The sequence below is a fragment of the Cetorhinus maximus genome, unplaced genomic scaffold (assembly GCF_964194155.1).
Source record: "Cetorhinus maximus unplaced genomic scaffold, sCetMax3.hap1.1 HAP1_SCAFFOLD_4245, whole genome shotgun sequence".
Taxonomy (NCBI): Eukaryota; Metazoa; Chordata; class Chondrichthyes; order Lamniformes; family Cetorhinidae; genus Cetorhinus; species Cetorhinus maximus.
Genome location: NW_027600149.1, coordinates 1 through 16,474, shown reverse-complemented (window position 1 = coordinate 16,474; position 16,474 = coordinate 1). Strand labels below are relative to the sequence as shown.

At 55.0% G+C, this 16,474-nt stretch overlaps 1 protein-coding gene across 1 annotated transcript; it reads right to left on the bottom strand.

Annotated features, from left to right (window-relative positions):
• Window positions 1-9,793: 9,793 nt before the first annotated feature.
• On the bottom strand, window positions 9,794-15,831 carry LOC144678424 (thiosulfate:glutathione sulfurtransferase-like; the record flags this gene model as incomplete). Its single annotated transcript, XM_078538210.1, has 3 exons — window positions 9,794-10,207; window positions 13,233-13,392; window positions 15,709-15,831. Coding segments are annotated over 3 exons (338 nt in total), but the record flags the coding sequence as incomplete, so codon positions are not given.
• Window positions 15,832-16,474: the final 643 nt, after the last annotated feature.

Below are 16,474 nucleotides of genomic sequence, written 5' to 3'. Positions count from 1 at the left end.
CCGCCTCTCCCTCTCCCTCTCCCTCTCCCTCTCCCTCTGTCTCTCCCTCTCCCTCTGTCTCTCCCTCTCTGTCTCTCTCTCCTCCTCCCTCCAAGCCTCCCCCTCCTCAATCAATTCCTGCCTCCCTCCCTCAGCCTGTTTCTGCTGCAGTCTAACTCTGATCCAGCAGGTACTCACCCTGCTTTACCAACAAAGCCAGTACGAAGGCCCAGGTTGAAGCCTCCGGCCTGCAGTAAGTCCTCCAGCCTCTGTTCACAGCCATGTCCCTTCCTAAACTCACCCAGCTCAGCCTCTGGCCCCCCCTCCACCACCACCACACCTGGCTAGGCCCCACCTGCCCAGGTAACACCCTCCCATTGGCTGTCCCCACTTCCTGCCTGCCTCCCATTGGCCGGCTTCCCACCTGCCTGGCCCCCCCGAGGCTGATTGGCACCTCCGCCTCTGCCAATCAATGGGCAGCTGGCAAGCTGATTGGCTGGCGCTCATGGGGGGGAGAAGGACATGCCAACAAGCTCCCTACGGATTGGCTGAGCCCGGCTCAAGCCCCACGGGATGGCTCATGGTGATTGGTTGGCAGCATTTGGTTTGGTCAATGGGGTCTTGCCAGAGCGGGTTGGCTGCTGACCTTGAATGGGCAGGAATCGGTTCGAGGAAAAGCTTCGAGACTTTGTCTGGGCAAGTGTTCCCGAACTTCAATCCCGAACTTCAATCCCGAACTTCAATCCCGAACTTCAATCCCGAACTTCAATCCGGCCTCGAGCTTCGAGTTTCTCTGCAGCCCGGCGACGGGTTTGCTTTTAAGCTCAGGGCCTCCTGCCTCCAATCCCGGCCCTCACCCAGCTACACCCTGACCCCCCCGCCAGCCCGGGCTGCGTCTCACACCCAGCCGGGAGGGCTGCTCCGCCTGACTCCAGTCCCACTCCTCCAGGGGACACAGCTCCTCTCCCGACACGGACAGCCAGCGACACGGCCAAACCTGTGCTTTCCCCCCCGCCCACGGATCCCAGAGTGAGCCGCTCGATGCTCAGGTTTCTTCAAGAAACAAGAGCGTTGTTAGTTTTATTATAAAACCAGACTCGTCGAGCGGAAAGGCAAAACAGATTAACACACAGTCTGAAATATGAACGTCTAATAATCACTCTTTCTAAATACACACACACACACGCACAATTCACTCACATTTCACACACACATACAATTCACACACACACACAATTCGCACACACACACACACACGCACAATTCACTCACATTTCACTCACACACACAATTCACACACAGACAGACCCACACACAATTCACTCACACATACACACATTCACCACTCACTCTTTCTCACACACACACAATTCACTCACACACACACACTCACACACAATTCACTCACACACACACACTCACACACAATTCACTCTCACACACACGCACTCACACACAATTCACTCACACACACACTCACACACAATTCACTCTCACACACACGCACTCACACACAATTCACTCACATTTCACTCACACACACAATTCACACACACACTGATGCACACACAATTCACACACACGCACACACACAATTAGCTTACACACAGACAGACCCACACACAATTCACTCATACATACACACACTCACCACTCACTCTTTCTCACACACACACAATTCACTCACACACACGCACTCACACACAATTCACTCACACACACACTCACACACAATTCACTCACACACACAATTCACTCACACACACACACTCACACACAATTCATTCACACACACGCACTCACACACAATTCACTCAAACACACACTCACACACAATTCACTCACACACACAATTCACTCACATTTCACTCACACACACAATTCACACACAGACAGACCCACACACAATTCACTCACACATACACACATTCACCACTCACTCTTTCTCACACACACACAATTCACTCACACACACGCACTCACACACAATTCACTCTCACACACACACACTCACACAATTCACTCACACACACGCACTCACACACAATTCACTCACACACACGCACTCACACACAATTCACTCACACACACACACTCACACACAATTCACTCTCACACACACGCACTCACACACAATTCACTCACATTTCACTCACACACACAATTCACACACACACTGATGCACACACAATTCACACACACGCACACACACAATTAGCTTACACACAGACAGACCCACACACAATTCACTCACACATACACACACTCACCACTCACTCTTTCTCACACACACACAATTCACTCACACACACGCACTCACACACAATTCACTCACACACACGCACTCACACACAATTCACTCACACACACACTCACACACAATTCACTCACACACACAATTCACTCACACACACACACTCACACACAATTCACTCACACACACGCACTCACACACAATTCACTCACACACACACTCACACACAATTCACTCACACACACAATTCACTCACATTTCACTCACACACACAATTCACACACAGACAGACCCACACACAATTCACTCACACATACACACATTCACCACTCACTCTTTCTCACGCACACACAATTCACTCACACACACGCACTCACACACAATTCACTCTCACACACACACACTCACACACAATTCACTCTCACACACACACTCACACACAATTCACTCTCACACACACGCACTCACACACAATTCACTCACATTTCACTCACACACACACAATTCACACACACACTGATGCACACACAATTCACACACACGCACACACACAATTAGCTTACACACAGACAGACCCACACACAATTCACTCACACATACACACACTCACCACTCACTCTCACACACACACAATTCACTCACACACACGCACTCACACACAATTCACTCACACACACGCACTCACACACAATTCACTCACACACACACACTCACACACAATTCACTCACACACACAATTCACTCACACACACGCACTCACACACAATTCACTCACACACACGCACTCACACACAATTCACTCTCACACACACACTCACACTCACACACAATTCACTCCCACACACACGCACTCGCACTCCCACACAATTCACACACACACACGCACTCGCACTCCCACACAATTCACACACACACATGCACTCGCACTCACACTCATACACAATTCACTCACACACACACACTCATACACAATTCACTCACACACACGCACTCGCACTCACACTCATACACAATTCACTGACACACACACGCACTCACACTCACACGCACTCGCACTCACACACAATTCACTCACACACACAATCGCACTCACACACAATTCACTCACACACACACGCACTCGCACTCAAACACAATTCACACACACACGCACTCCGCACTCCCACACAATTCACTCACACACACACGCACTCGCACTCAAACACAATTCACTCACACACACAATCGCACTCACACACAATTCACACACACACACACACTCTGAAGGGGAGGAAATCTTCTGGCCTACATGCGACTCCAGACATGTTCACTCAAGGGGCAATTAGGGATGGGCAATAAATGCTGGCCTAGCCAGCGATGCCCACACCCCATGGATGAATTAAAAAACACACAATCACACTCACACACATGCACTGATGCACAACTCACACACACATCACCCACACGCACTCACACTGAAACACACACACTCACATACACGTGCACACAATCACACTCACACCAAAAATAAACAATAAATTCGAGGAGCTCTGCCCAAATTGTTAAAAGCCAACGATTCAAGAGAAAACGATGGATGGTGGAGTCCTTGAAATGGCGTCTGGGTTATACTGGGTTTGGCCTCAGCACTGGGTCTGCGAAACAATCGATGCCTCTCGCACTCCTTTCCAGACAGACTTCGAGGAGCACTTGCAGATACTCAACTCCAGCACGTCGAGCGACTTCGGAGTGACTGTTACTCACTTGTCGGCTGTAGACTGGCTGTGCACTGTGAGGACCCGATCACAGCAGCAAACAGAGTCCTTGTGATAACCCTTTAAGGGACAGCGTCTTTTAAACAAAACACGCAAATTCTTCCAGAATGTTCTTATTTAGTCCTCGTAATTTAACACTTGAACTCCAGGTATCTCGGAATCAGCACCTTGTTACAGGACAGAGGAGGCCATTCAGCCCATCATCTCCATGCTGACGCTCAGCGAGAGTCATTCTCTCCCCCATTCCCTCTCTCTCTCTCTCTCTCACTCATTCTCTCCACTCCCTTTCTCCCTCCCCCTCCCTTCTCTCTCTCTCGTTCTCTCTCTTCCTCGCTCTCTCTTATTTCATCTCCCTCTTGTTCTCCCTCTCTCACTCATTCCCTCTCTCACACATTCACTCTCTTTCTCCCATTCTCTCTCTCTCTCACTCGTTCCCTCTTTCTCTCCCTCCTTCCCCCCTCTTTCCCATTCTCCCTCTCTCACTCACTCTCTCTCTCTCGTTCCCTCTCTCCTGTTCTCCCTCCCACATTCATTCTCCCTCTCACACTCGTTCTCTCTCTCATACTCATTCTCTCTCATACTTGTTCTCTCTCTCTCTCACACTCCTTCTCTCTCACACTCGTTCTATCTCTCACATGTTCTATCTCTCCCTCTCTCACTCGTTCTCTTTCTCACTCGTTCTCTCTCTCTCACACTCGTTCTCTCTCTCTCACACTCGTTCTCTCCCTCTCACACTCGTTCTCTCCCTCTCACACTCATTCTCTCCCTCTCACACATGTTCTATCTCTCCCTCTCTCATTCATTCTCTCTCACTCGTTCTCTCTCCCTCTCTCCCACACACTCGTTCGCTCCCTCCCTCCCACTCGCTCGTTCGCTCTCTCCCTCCCTCCCTCCCACTCGCTCGTTCGCTCTCTCCCTCCCACTCGCTTGTTCGCTCTCTCCCTCCCACCCGCTCGTTCGCTCTCTCCCTCCCACCCGCTCATTCGCTCTCTCCCTCCCGCCCGCTCGTTCGCTCGTTCGCTCCCTCCCTCCCTCCCGCTCGCTCGTTCGCTCCCTCCCTCCCGTTCGCTCGTTCGCTCCCTCCCTCCCTCCCGTTCGCTCCCTCCCTCCCTCCCGCTCGTTCGCTCCCTCCCTCCCTCCCGCTCGTTCGCTCCCTCCCGCTCGCTCGTTCGCTCCCTCCCGCTCGCTCGTTCGCTCCCTCCCTCCCTCCCACTCGCTCGTTCGCTCCCTCCCTCCCTCCCACTCGCTCGTTCGCTCCCTCCCTCCCACTCACTCGCTCGTTCGCTCTCTCCCTCCCTCCCTCGCTCCCACTCACTCGCTCGTTCGCTCTCTCCCTCCCTCCCTCCCTCCCACTCACTCGCTCGTTCGCTCTCTCCCTCCCTCCCTCCCTCCCACTCACTCACTCGTTCGCTCTCTCCCTCCCTCCCTCCCTCCCACTCACTCACTCGTTCGCTCTCTCCCTCCCTCCCTCCCTCCCACTCACTCACTCGTTCGCTCTCTCCCTCCCTCCCTCCCACTCACTCACTCGTTCGCTCTCGCCCTCCCTCCCTCCCCCCCTCCCACTCACTCACTCGTTCACTCGTTCGCTCTCTCCCTCCCCCCCTCCCACTCACTCACTCGTTCGCTCTCTCCCTCCCTCCCTCCCACTCACTCACTCGTTCGCTCTCTCCCTCCCTCCCTCCCCCCCTCCCACTCACTCACTCGTTTGCTCTCTCCCTCCCCCCCTCCCACTCACTCACTCGTTCACTCGTTCGCTCTCTCCCTCCCCCCCTCCCACTCACTCACTCGTTCGCTCTCTCCCTCCCTCCCTCCCACTCACTCACTCGTTCGCTCTCTCCCTCCCTCCCTCCCACTCACTCACTCGTTCGCTCTCTCCCTCCCTCCCTCCCACTCACTCGTTCGCTCTCTCCCTCCCTCCCTCCCACTCACTCACTCGTTCGCTCTCTCCCTCCCTCCCTCCCACCCGCTCGTTCGCTCTCTCCCTCCCACCCGCTCGTTCGCTCTCTCCCTCCCACCCGCTCGTTCGCTCTCTCCCTCCCACCCGCTCGTTCGCTCTCTCTCTCCCACCCGCTCGTTCGCTCTCTCCCTCCCACCCGCTCGTTCGCTCTCTCCCTCCCACCCGCTCGTTCGCGCTCTCCTCCCACCCGCTCGTTCGCTCTCTCGCTCCCTCCCTCCCGTTCGCTCTCTCGCTCCCTCCCGCCCGCTCGTTCGCTCGTTCGCTCCCTCCCTCCCGCTCGCTCGCTCGTTCGCTCCCTCCCTCCCTCCCGCTCGCTCGTTCGCTCCCTCCCTCCCTCCCGTTCGCTCCCTCCCTCCCTCCCGCTCGTTCGCTCCCTCCCGCTCGCTCGTTCGCTCCCTCCCGCTCGCTCGTTCGCTCCCTCCCGCTCGCTCGTTCGCTCCCTCCCTCCCTCCCGCTCGCTCGTTCGCTCCCTCCCGCTCGCTCGTTCGCTCCCTCCCGCTCGCTCGTTCGCTCCCTCCCTCCCTCCCACTCGCTCGTTCGCTCCCCTCCCTCCCTCCCACTCGCTCGTTCGCTCTCTCCCTCCCTCCCTCCCACTCGCTCGTTCGCTCCCTCCCTCCCTCCCACTCACTCGCTCGTTCGCTCTCTCCCTCCCTCCCTCCCTCCCACTCACTCACTCGTTCGCTCTCTCCCTCCCTCCCACTCACTCACTCGTTCGCTCTCTCCCTCCCTCCCTCCCTCCCACTCACTCACTCGTTCGCTCTCTCCCTCCCTCCCTCCCTCCCACTCACTCACTCGTTCGCTCTCTCCCTCCCTCCCTCCCACTCACTCACTCGTTCGCTCTCTCCCTCCCTCCCTCCCTCCCACTCACTCACTCGTTTGCTCTCTCCCTCCCTCCCACTCACTCACTCGTTCGCTCTCTCCCTCCCTCCCTCCCACACACTCACTCGTTCGCTCTCTCCCTCCCTCCCTCCCCCCCTCCCACTCACTCACTCGTTCACTCGTTCGCTCTCTCCCTCCCCCCTCCCACTCACTCACTCGTTCACTCGTTCGCTCTCTCCCTCCCCCCCTCCCACTCACTCACTCGTTCGCTCTCTCCCTCCCTCCCTCCCACTCACTCACTCGTTCGCTCTCTCCCTCCCTCCCTCCCACTCACTCACTCGTTCGCTCTCTCCCTCCCTCCCTCCCACTCACTCGTTCGCTCTCTCCCTCCCTCCCTCCCACTCACTCACTCGTTCGCTCTCTCCCTCCCTCCCTCCCACTCACTCGTTCGCTCTCTCCCTCCCTCCCTCCCACTCACTCACTCCTTCGCTCTCTCCCTCCCTCCCTCCCACACACTCACTCCTTCGCTCTCTCCCTCCCTCCCTCCCACACACTCCTTCGCTCTCTCCCTCCCTCCCTCCCACACACTCCTTCGCTCTCTCCCTCCCTCCCTCCCTCCCACACACTCCTTCGCTCTCTCCCTCCCTCCCTCCCACACACTCCTTCGCTCTCTCCCTCCCTCCCTCCCACACACTCCTTCGCTCTCTCCCTCCTCCCTCCCACACACTCCTTCGCTCTCTCCCTCCCTCCCTCCCACACACTCCTTCGCTCTCTCCCTCCCTCCCACACACTCCTTCGCTCTCTCCCTCCCTCCCTCCCACACACTCCTTCGCTCTCTCCCTCCCTCCCTCCCACACACTCCTTCGCTCTCTCCCTCCCTCCCTCCCACACACTCCTTCGCTCTCTCCCTCCCTCCCTCCCACACACTCCTTCCCTCTCTTCCTCCCTCCCTCCCACACACTCCTTCGCTCTCTCCCTCCCTCCCTCCCACACACTCCTTCGCTCTCTCCTCCCTCCCTCCCACACACTCCTTCGCTCTCTCCCTCCCTCCCTCCCACACACTCCTTCGCTCTCTCCCTCCCTCCCACACACTCGTTCGCTCTCTCCCTCCCTCCCACACACTCCTTCGCTCTCTCCCTCCCTCCCACACACTCGTTCGCTCTCTCCCTCCCTCCCTCACACTCGTTCGCTCTCTCCCTCCCTCCCTCACACTCGTTCGCTCTCTCCCCTCCCTCACACTCGTTCGCTCTCTCCCTCCCTCACACTCGTTCGCTCTCTCCCTCCCTCACACTCGTTCGCTCTCTCCCTCCTCCCTCACACTCGTTCGCTCTCTCCCTCCCTCACACTCGTTCGCTCTCTCCCTCCCTCACACTCGTTCGCTCTCTCCCTCCCTCTCACTCGTTCGCTCTCTCCCTCCCTCACACTCGTTCGCTCTCTCCCTCCCTCACACTCGTTCGCTCTCTCCCTCCCTCACACTCGTTCGCTCTCTCCCTCCCTCACACTCGTTCTCTCTCTCTCACACTCGTTCTCTCTCTCTCACACTCGTTCTCTCTCTCTCACACTCGTTCGCTCTCTCTCACACACTCGTTCTCTCTCTCTCACACACTCGTTCTCTCTCTCTCTCACACTCGTTCTCTCTCTCTCACACTCGTTCTCTCTCTCTCTCACACTCGTTCTCTCTCTCTCACACTCGTTCTCTCTCTCTCACACTCGTTCTCTCTCTCTCACACACTCGTTCTCTCTCTCTCTCACAATCGTTCTCTCTCTCTCACACACTCGTTCTCTCTCTCTCTCACACTCGTTCTCTCTCTCTCTCACACTCGTTCTCTCTCTCTCACACTCGTTCTCTCTCTCCTCACACTCGTTCTCTCTCTCTCACACTCGTTCTCTCTCTCTCTCACACTCGTTCTCTCTCTCTCTCTCACACTCGTTCTCTCTCTCTCACACTCGTTCTCTCTCTCTCACACTCGTTCTCTCTCTCTCTCACACTCGTTCTCTCTCTCTCACACACTCGTTTCTCTCTCTCTCACACACTCGTTCTCTCTCTCTCACACTCGTTCTCTCTCTCTCACACTCGTTCTCTCTCTCACACACTCGTTCTCTCTCTCTCACACTCGTTCTCTCTCTCTCACACTCGTTCTCTCTCTCTCACACACTCGTTCTCTCTCTCTCACACTCGTTCTCTCTCTCTCACACTCGTTCTCTCTCTCTCACACTCGTTCTCTCTCTCTCACACTCGTTCTCTCTCTCTCACACACTCGTTCTCTCTCTCTCACACTCGTTCTCTCTCTCTCACACTCGTTCTCTCTCTCTCACACTCGTTCTCTCTCTCTCACACTCGTTCTCTCTCTCTCACACTCGTTCTCTCTCTCTCTCACACTCGTTCTCTCTCTCTCACACTCGTTCTCTCTCTCTCTCACACTCGTTCTCTCTCTCTCTCTCACACTCGTTCTCTCTCTCTCTCTCACACTCGTTCTCTCTCTCTCTCACACTCGTTCTCTCTCTCTCACACTCGTTCTCTCTCTCTCACACTCGTTCTCTCTCTCTCTCACACTCGTTCTCTCTCTCTCACACTCTCGTTCGCTCTCTCTCACACACTCGTTCTCTCTCTCTCACACTCGTTCTCTCTCACACTCGTTCTCTCTCTCTCACACTCTCGTTCGCTCTCTCTCACACACTCGTTCTCTCTCTCTCACACACTCGTTCTCTCTCTCTCACACTCGTTCTCTCTCTCTTACACTCGTTCTCTCTCTCTCACACTCGTTCTCTCTCTCTCTCACACTCGTTCTCTCTCTCTCACACTCGTTCTCTCTCTCTCACACTCGTTCTCTCTCTCTCTCACACTCGTTCTCTCTCTCTCTCACACTCGTTCTCTCTCTCTCTCACACTCGTTCTCTCTCTCTCACACTCGTTCTCTCTCTCTCTCACACTCGTTCTCTCTCTCTCTCACACTCGTTCTCTCTCTCTCTCTCACACTCGTTCTCTCTCTCTCTCACACTCGTTCTCTCTCTCTCAGTAATGAAGAAGCCAGTCCAGAGTCTGAGTGAACTTTATTTACTGCACCTTCTGTAACAGACACTGACTCGCGGAGAGCTGAGGGGAGGAGGGGATGGAGGGAGGAGGAGAGGGGGGAGGGAGGGAGGGAGGGAAGGAATTGGGAACAGGAGGGGGGGGAGTGTTTGAGGCCTGGGTGATGGGTGGATGAGAAAGGGCTCGAGGTGAAGGGTCACGACATGCGTGTCCGGACTGAGGGGGGACTTTCATCTCGTTTCGGGTTGGGGTAAGGAGAGGAGGGTGGTGGGGAGAGAGGTGAGGGTCAAAGGTGGGGGTGAGGGTCAAAGGTTCACGGGCTGGAATGTGGCCTGGTCCGGTCAGTGCCCACAGGGCAGTCCTCAGCTTGGCTCCGAATTAGCCCACTCGGCAAATCCACCTTTCAAATTGCGAGCCCTAGACAGAGGGAAACGGTCAAATTCAGCTCGTAGGAACAAGAGAAACAGGGACAGGAGTAGGCCATTCGGCCCCTCTAGCCGGCTCCGCCATTCCGTAAGATCACGGCCCATCACCTCCTGTCTCGAACCTTCCCGAACCCCTCACAAGAATCGATCCACCCCGGCCTTAAAAAAAAAATACCCCATGACCCCCCACCTCCAGCACCTTCTGAGGCAGAGACGTCCAAAACCCACACGGACAGACAAAACACACAATTCTCCTCCTCCTCCTCCTCCTCCAGGTCCTGAAAGGGCAGCCCCTCATTTCAAAACAAGGACCCCCCCCCGCCCGCCGAGTCCTGGACTCATCGCAGAGCCTGGGGTAAACAGACAGAGAGAGAGGGAGAGAGAGAGAGAGAGGGATCATAACAGAGAGTGTTTGATGGGGACGGTGTAGAGGGAGCTTTACTCTGTATCTAACCCCGTGCTGTACCTGTCCTGGGAGTGTTTGATGGGGACAGTGTAGAGGGAGATTTACTCTGTATCTAACCCCGTGCTGTACCTGTCCTGGGAGTGTTTGATGGGGACAGTGTAGAGGGAGATTTACTCTGTATCTAACCCCGTGCTGTACCTGTCCTGGGAGTGTTTGATGGGGACAGTGTAGAGGGTGATTTACTCTGTATCTAACCCCTGCTGTACCTGTCCTGGGAGTATTTGATGGGGACGGTGTAGAGGGAGATTTACTCTGTATCTAACCCCGTGCTGTACCTGTCCTGGGAGTATTTGATGGGGACAGTGTAGAGGGTGATTTACTCTGTATCTAACCCCTGCTGTACCTGTCCTGGGAGTGTTTGATGGGATCAGTGTAGAGGGAGATTTACTCTGTATCTAACCCCGTGCTGTACCTGTCCTGGGAGTGTTTGATGGGGACAGTGTAGAGGGAGATTTACTCTGTATCTAACCCCGTGCTGTACCTGTCCTGGGAGTGTTTGATGGGGATGGTGTAGAGGGAGCTTTACTCTGTATCTAACCCCGTGCTGTACCTGTCCTGGGAGTGTTTGATGGGGACAGTGTAGAGGGAGATTTACTCTGTATCTAACCCCGTGCTGTACCTGTCCAGGGAGTGTTTGATGGGGACAGTGTAGAGGGAGATTTACTCTGTATCTAACCCCGTGCTGTACCTGTCCTGGGAGTGTTTGATGGGGACAGTGTAGAGGGAGATTTACTCTGTATCTAACCCCGTGCTGTACCTGTCCTGGGAGTGTTTGATGGGGATGGTGTAGAGGGAGCTTTACTCTGTATCTAACCCCGTGCTGTACCTGTCCTGGGAGTGTTTGATGGGGACAGTGTAGAGGGAGATTTACTCTGTATCTAACCCCGTGCTGTACCTGTCCTGGGAGTGTTTGATGTGGACAGTGTAGAGGGAGATTTACTCTGTATCTAACCCCGTGCTGTACCTGTCCAGGGAGTGTTTGATGGGGACAGTGTAGAGGGAGATTTACTCTGTATCTAACCCCGTGCTGTACCTGTCCTGGGAGTGTTTGATGGGGACAGTGTAGAGGGAGATTTACTCTGTATCTAACCCCGTGTTGTACCTGTCCTGTGAGTGTTTGATGGGGACAGTGTAGAGGGAGATTTACTCTGTATCTAACCCCGTGCTGTACCTGTCCTGGGAGTGTTTGATGGGAACAGTGTAGAGGGAGATTTACTCTGTATCTAACCCCGTGCTGTACCTGTCCTGGGAGTGTTTGATGGGGATGGTGTAGAGGGAGCTTTACTCTGTATCTAACCCCGTGCTGTACCTGTCCTGGGAGTGTTTGATGGGGACAGTGTAGAGGGAGATTTACTCTGTATCTAACCCCGTGCTGTACCTGTCCTGGGAGTGTTTGATGTGGACAGTGTAGAGGGAGATTTACTCTGTATCTAACCCCGTGCTGTACCTGTCCTGGGAGTGTTTGATGGGGACAGTGTAGAGGGAGATTTACTCTGTATCTAACCCCGTGCTGTACCTGTCCTGGGAGTGTTTGATGGGGATGGTGTAGAGGGAGCTTTACTCTGTATCTAACCCCGTGCTGTACCTGTCCTGGGAGTGTTTGATGGGGACAGTGTAGAGGGAGATTTACTCTGTATCTAACCCCGTGCTGTACCTGTCCTGGGAGTGTTTGATGTGGACAGTGTAGAGGGAGATTTACTCTGTATCTAACCCCGTGCTGTACCTGTCCTGGGAGTGTTTGATGGGGACAGTGTAGAGGGAGATTTACTCTGTATCTAACCCCGTGCTGTACCTGTCCAGGGAGTGTTTGATGGGGACAGTGTAGAGGGAGATTTACTCTGTATCTAACCCCGTGCTGTACCTGTCCTGGGAGTGTTTGATGGGGACAGTGTAGAGGGAGATTTACTCTGTATCTAACCCCGTGTTGTACCTGTCCTGTGAGTGTTTGATGGGGACAGTGTAGAGGGAGATTTACTCTGTATCTAACCCCGTGCTGTACCTGTCCTGGGAGTGTTTGATGGGGACAGTGTAGAGGGAGCTTTACTCTGTATCTAACCCCGTGCTGTACCTGTCCTGGGAGTGTTTGATGGGGATGGTGTAGAGGGAGCTTTACTCTGTATCTAACCCCGTGCTGTACCTGTCCTGGGAGTGTTTGATGGGGACAGTGTAGAGGGAGATTTACTCTGTATCTAACCCCGTGCTGTACCTGTCCTGGGAGTGTTTGATGTGGACAGTGTAGAGGGAGATTTACTCTGTATCTAACCCCGTGCTGTACCTGTCCTGGGAGTGTTTGATGGGGACAGTGTAGAGGGAGCTTTACTCTGTATCTAACCCCGTGCTGTACCTGTCCTGGGAGTGTTTGATGGGGACGGTGTAGAGGGAGCTTTACTCTGTATCTAACCCCGTGCTGTACCTGTCCTGGGAGTGTTTGATGGGATCAGTGTAGAGGGAGATTTACTCTGTATCTAACCCCGTGCTGTACCTGTCCTGGGAGTGTTTGATGGGGACGATGTGGGGAGTTCTATCTGTGTCTAGCGATTCCTTTTCATACCTGATGTATCCCAGTTCTCGGGCGATTGCAGTAGCATTCCCTCCTCTGCGCCCCATCTGACAGTGAAATATAAGAGGCGTTGTGAGGGCAGGCTTCTCAAAACCAAACCTCTCCTCAAATCCCCCAGCGTCCAGAGAGAGAGCTTCCTTCACATTGTCCACTGCAGGAGAGAGAGACAGAGACAAGGAAAGGGAATGTGAGCGGTTAACAGTGAGTGACACAAACCACCTCTCCCCATTTACACACACCGGGCAGCCTGTTCCCTATCGGAGGAGGATTAACCCTCTCACCCACCTCTCCCCATTTACACACACCGGGCAGCCTGTTCCCTATCGGAGGTGGGGATTAACCCTCTCACCCACCTCTCCCCATTTACACACACCGGGCAGTCTGTTCCCTATCGGAGGGGGATTAACCCTCTCACCCACCTCTCCCCATTTACACACACCGGGCAGCCTGTTCCCTATCGGAGGGGGATTAACCCTCTCACCCACCTCTCCCCATTTACACACACCGGGCAGCCTGTTCCCTATCGGAGAGGGATTAACCCTCTCACCCACCTCTCCCCCATTTACACACACCGGGCAGCCTGTTCCCTATCGGAGGGGGGATTAACCCTCTCACCCACCTCTCCCCATTTACACACACCGGGCAGCCTGTTCCCTATCGGAGGGGGATTAACCCTCTCACCCACCTCTCCCCATTTACACACACCGGGCAGCCTGTTCCCTATCGGAGGGGGATTAACCCTCTCACCCACCTCTCCCCATTTACACACACCGCGCAGCCTGTTCCCTATCGGAGGGGGATTAACCCTCTCACCCACCTCTCCCCATTTACACACACCGGGCAGCCTGTTCCCTATCGGAGGGGGATTAACCCTCTCACCCACCCCTCCCCATTTACACACACCGGGCAGCCTGTTCCCTATCGGAGGGGGATTAACCCTCTCACCCACCTCTCCCCATTTACACACACCGGGCAGCCTGTTCCCTATCGGAGGGGGATTAACCCTCTCACCCACCTCTCCCCATTTACACACACCGGGCAGCCTGTTCCCTATCGGAGGGGGATTAACCCTCTCACCCACCTCTCCACATTTACACACACCGGGCAGCCTGTTCCCTATCGGAGGGGGATTAACCCTTTCACCCACCTCTCCCCATTTACACACACCGGGCAGCCTGTACCCTATCGGAGAGGGATTAACCCTCTCACCCACCTCTCCCCATTTACACACACCGGGCAGCCTGTACCCTATCGGAGGGGGATTAACCCTCTCACCCACCTCTCCCCCATTTACACACACCGGGCAGCCTGTTCCCTATCGGAGGGGGATTAACCCTCTCACCCACCTCTCCCCCATTTACACACACCGGGCAGCCTGTTCCCTACTGGGGATTAACCCTCTCACCCACCTCTCCCCCATTTACACACACCGGGCAGCCTGTTCCCTACTGGGGATTAACCCTCTCACCCACCTCTCCCCCATTTACACACATCGGGCAGCCTGTTCCCTATCGGAGAGGGATTAATCCTCTCACCCACCTCTCCCCCATTTACACACACCGGGCAGCCTGTTCCCTACTGGGGATTAACCCTCTCACCCACCTCTCCCCCATTTACACACACCGGGCAGCCTGTTCCCTACTGGGGATTAACCCTCTCACCCACCTCTCCCCATTTACACACACTGGGCAGCCTGTTCCCTATCGGAGGGGGATTAACCCTCTCACCCACCTCTCCCCATTTACACACACCGGGCAGCCTGTTCCCTATCGGAGGGGGATTAACCCTCTCACCCACCTCTCCCCCACTTACACACACCGGGCAGTCTGTTCCCTATCGGAGGGGGATTAACCCCCTCACCCACCTCTCCCCATTTACACACACCGGGCAGCCTGTTCCCTATCGGAGGGGGATTAACCCTCTCACCCACCTCTCCCCCACTTACACACACCGGGCAGTCTGTTCCCTATCGGAGGGGGATTAACCCTCTCACCCACCTCTCCCCATTGACACACACCGGGCAGCCTGTTCCCTATCGGAGGGGGATTAACCCTCTCACCCACCTCTCCCCATTTACACACACCGGGCAGCCTGTTCCCTATCGGAGGGGGATTAACCCTCTCACCCACCTCTCCCCCATTTACACACACCGGGCAGTCTGTTCCCTATCGGAGGGGGATTACCCTCTCACCCACCTCTCCCCATTGACACACACCGGGCAGCCTGTTCCCTATCGGAGGGGGATTAACCCTCTCACCCACCACTCCCCCATTTACACACAGCGGGCAGCCTGTTCCCTATCGGAGGGGGATTAACCCTCTCACCCACCTCTCCCCCCATTTACACACAGCGGGCAGTCTGTTCCCTATCTGGAGGGGGATTAACCCTCTCACCCACCTCTCCCCATTTACACACACCGGGCAGTCTGTTCCCTATCTGGAGGGGGATTAACCCTATTATTCCCCACCTGGAATATTGACTGATCCTGCGATTTCCCCTTTCTCCAGCTCCTCCGGTTTCCGGACATCGATAATTGTCACTTTCTCACTCGCCAAAATCTTCTTCAAATCCTCACAGGTCAGTTCAACATCTGGGACAGAGTGTGAGAGCGTGAGCTCGAGAGGGAGAGAGAAACAGTGAGAGAGAGAGAGAGAGAGAGAGGACAAGAGAGGGAGAGAGAGAGAGAGAATGTGAGCAAGTGCCTGAGAGAGAGGGAGTGAGAGAAATTGAGAGTGTGAGAGAGAAATTGAGAGTGTGAGAGAGAATGTGAGAGAGATTGAGTGAGAGTGAGAGAGTGAGATAGACAGAGAGAGAGTGAGGTGAAGACAGGGAGAGAGGCTGAGTGAGAGATGGGGTGACAGATAGAGGGAGGGGGAGAGAGAGCGACAATGAGGCAGACAGACAGCGAGACCTAGGCAGAGATGGAGTGACAGAGGGAGAGAGACAGATAGACAGCGATGGAGTGACGGAGGGAGAGAGACAGACAGACAGAGAGGGAGTGACAGAGGGAGAGAGACAGACAGACAGAGATGGAGTGACAGAGGGAGAGAGACAGACAGACAGAGAGGGAGTGACGGAGGGAGAGAAACAGACAGAGAGGGAGTGAAAGAGGGAGAGAGACAGATAGACAGCGATGGAGTGACAGAGGGAGAGAGACAGACAGACAGCGATGGAGTGACAGAGGGAGAGAGACAGACAGACAGCGATGGAGTGACAGAGGGAGAGAGACAGAC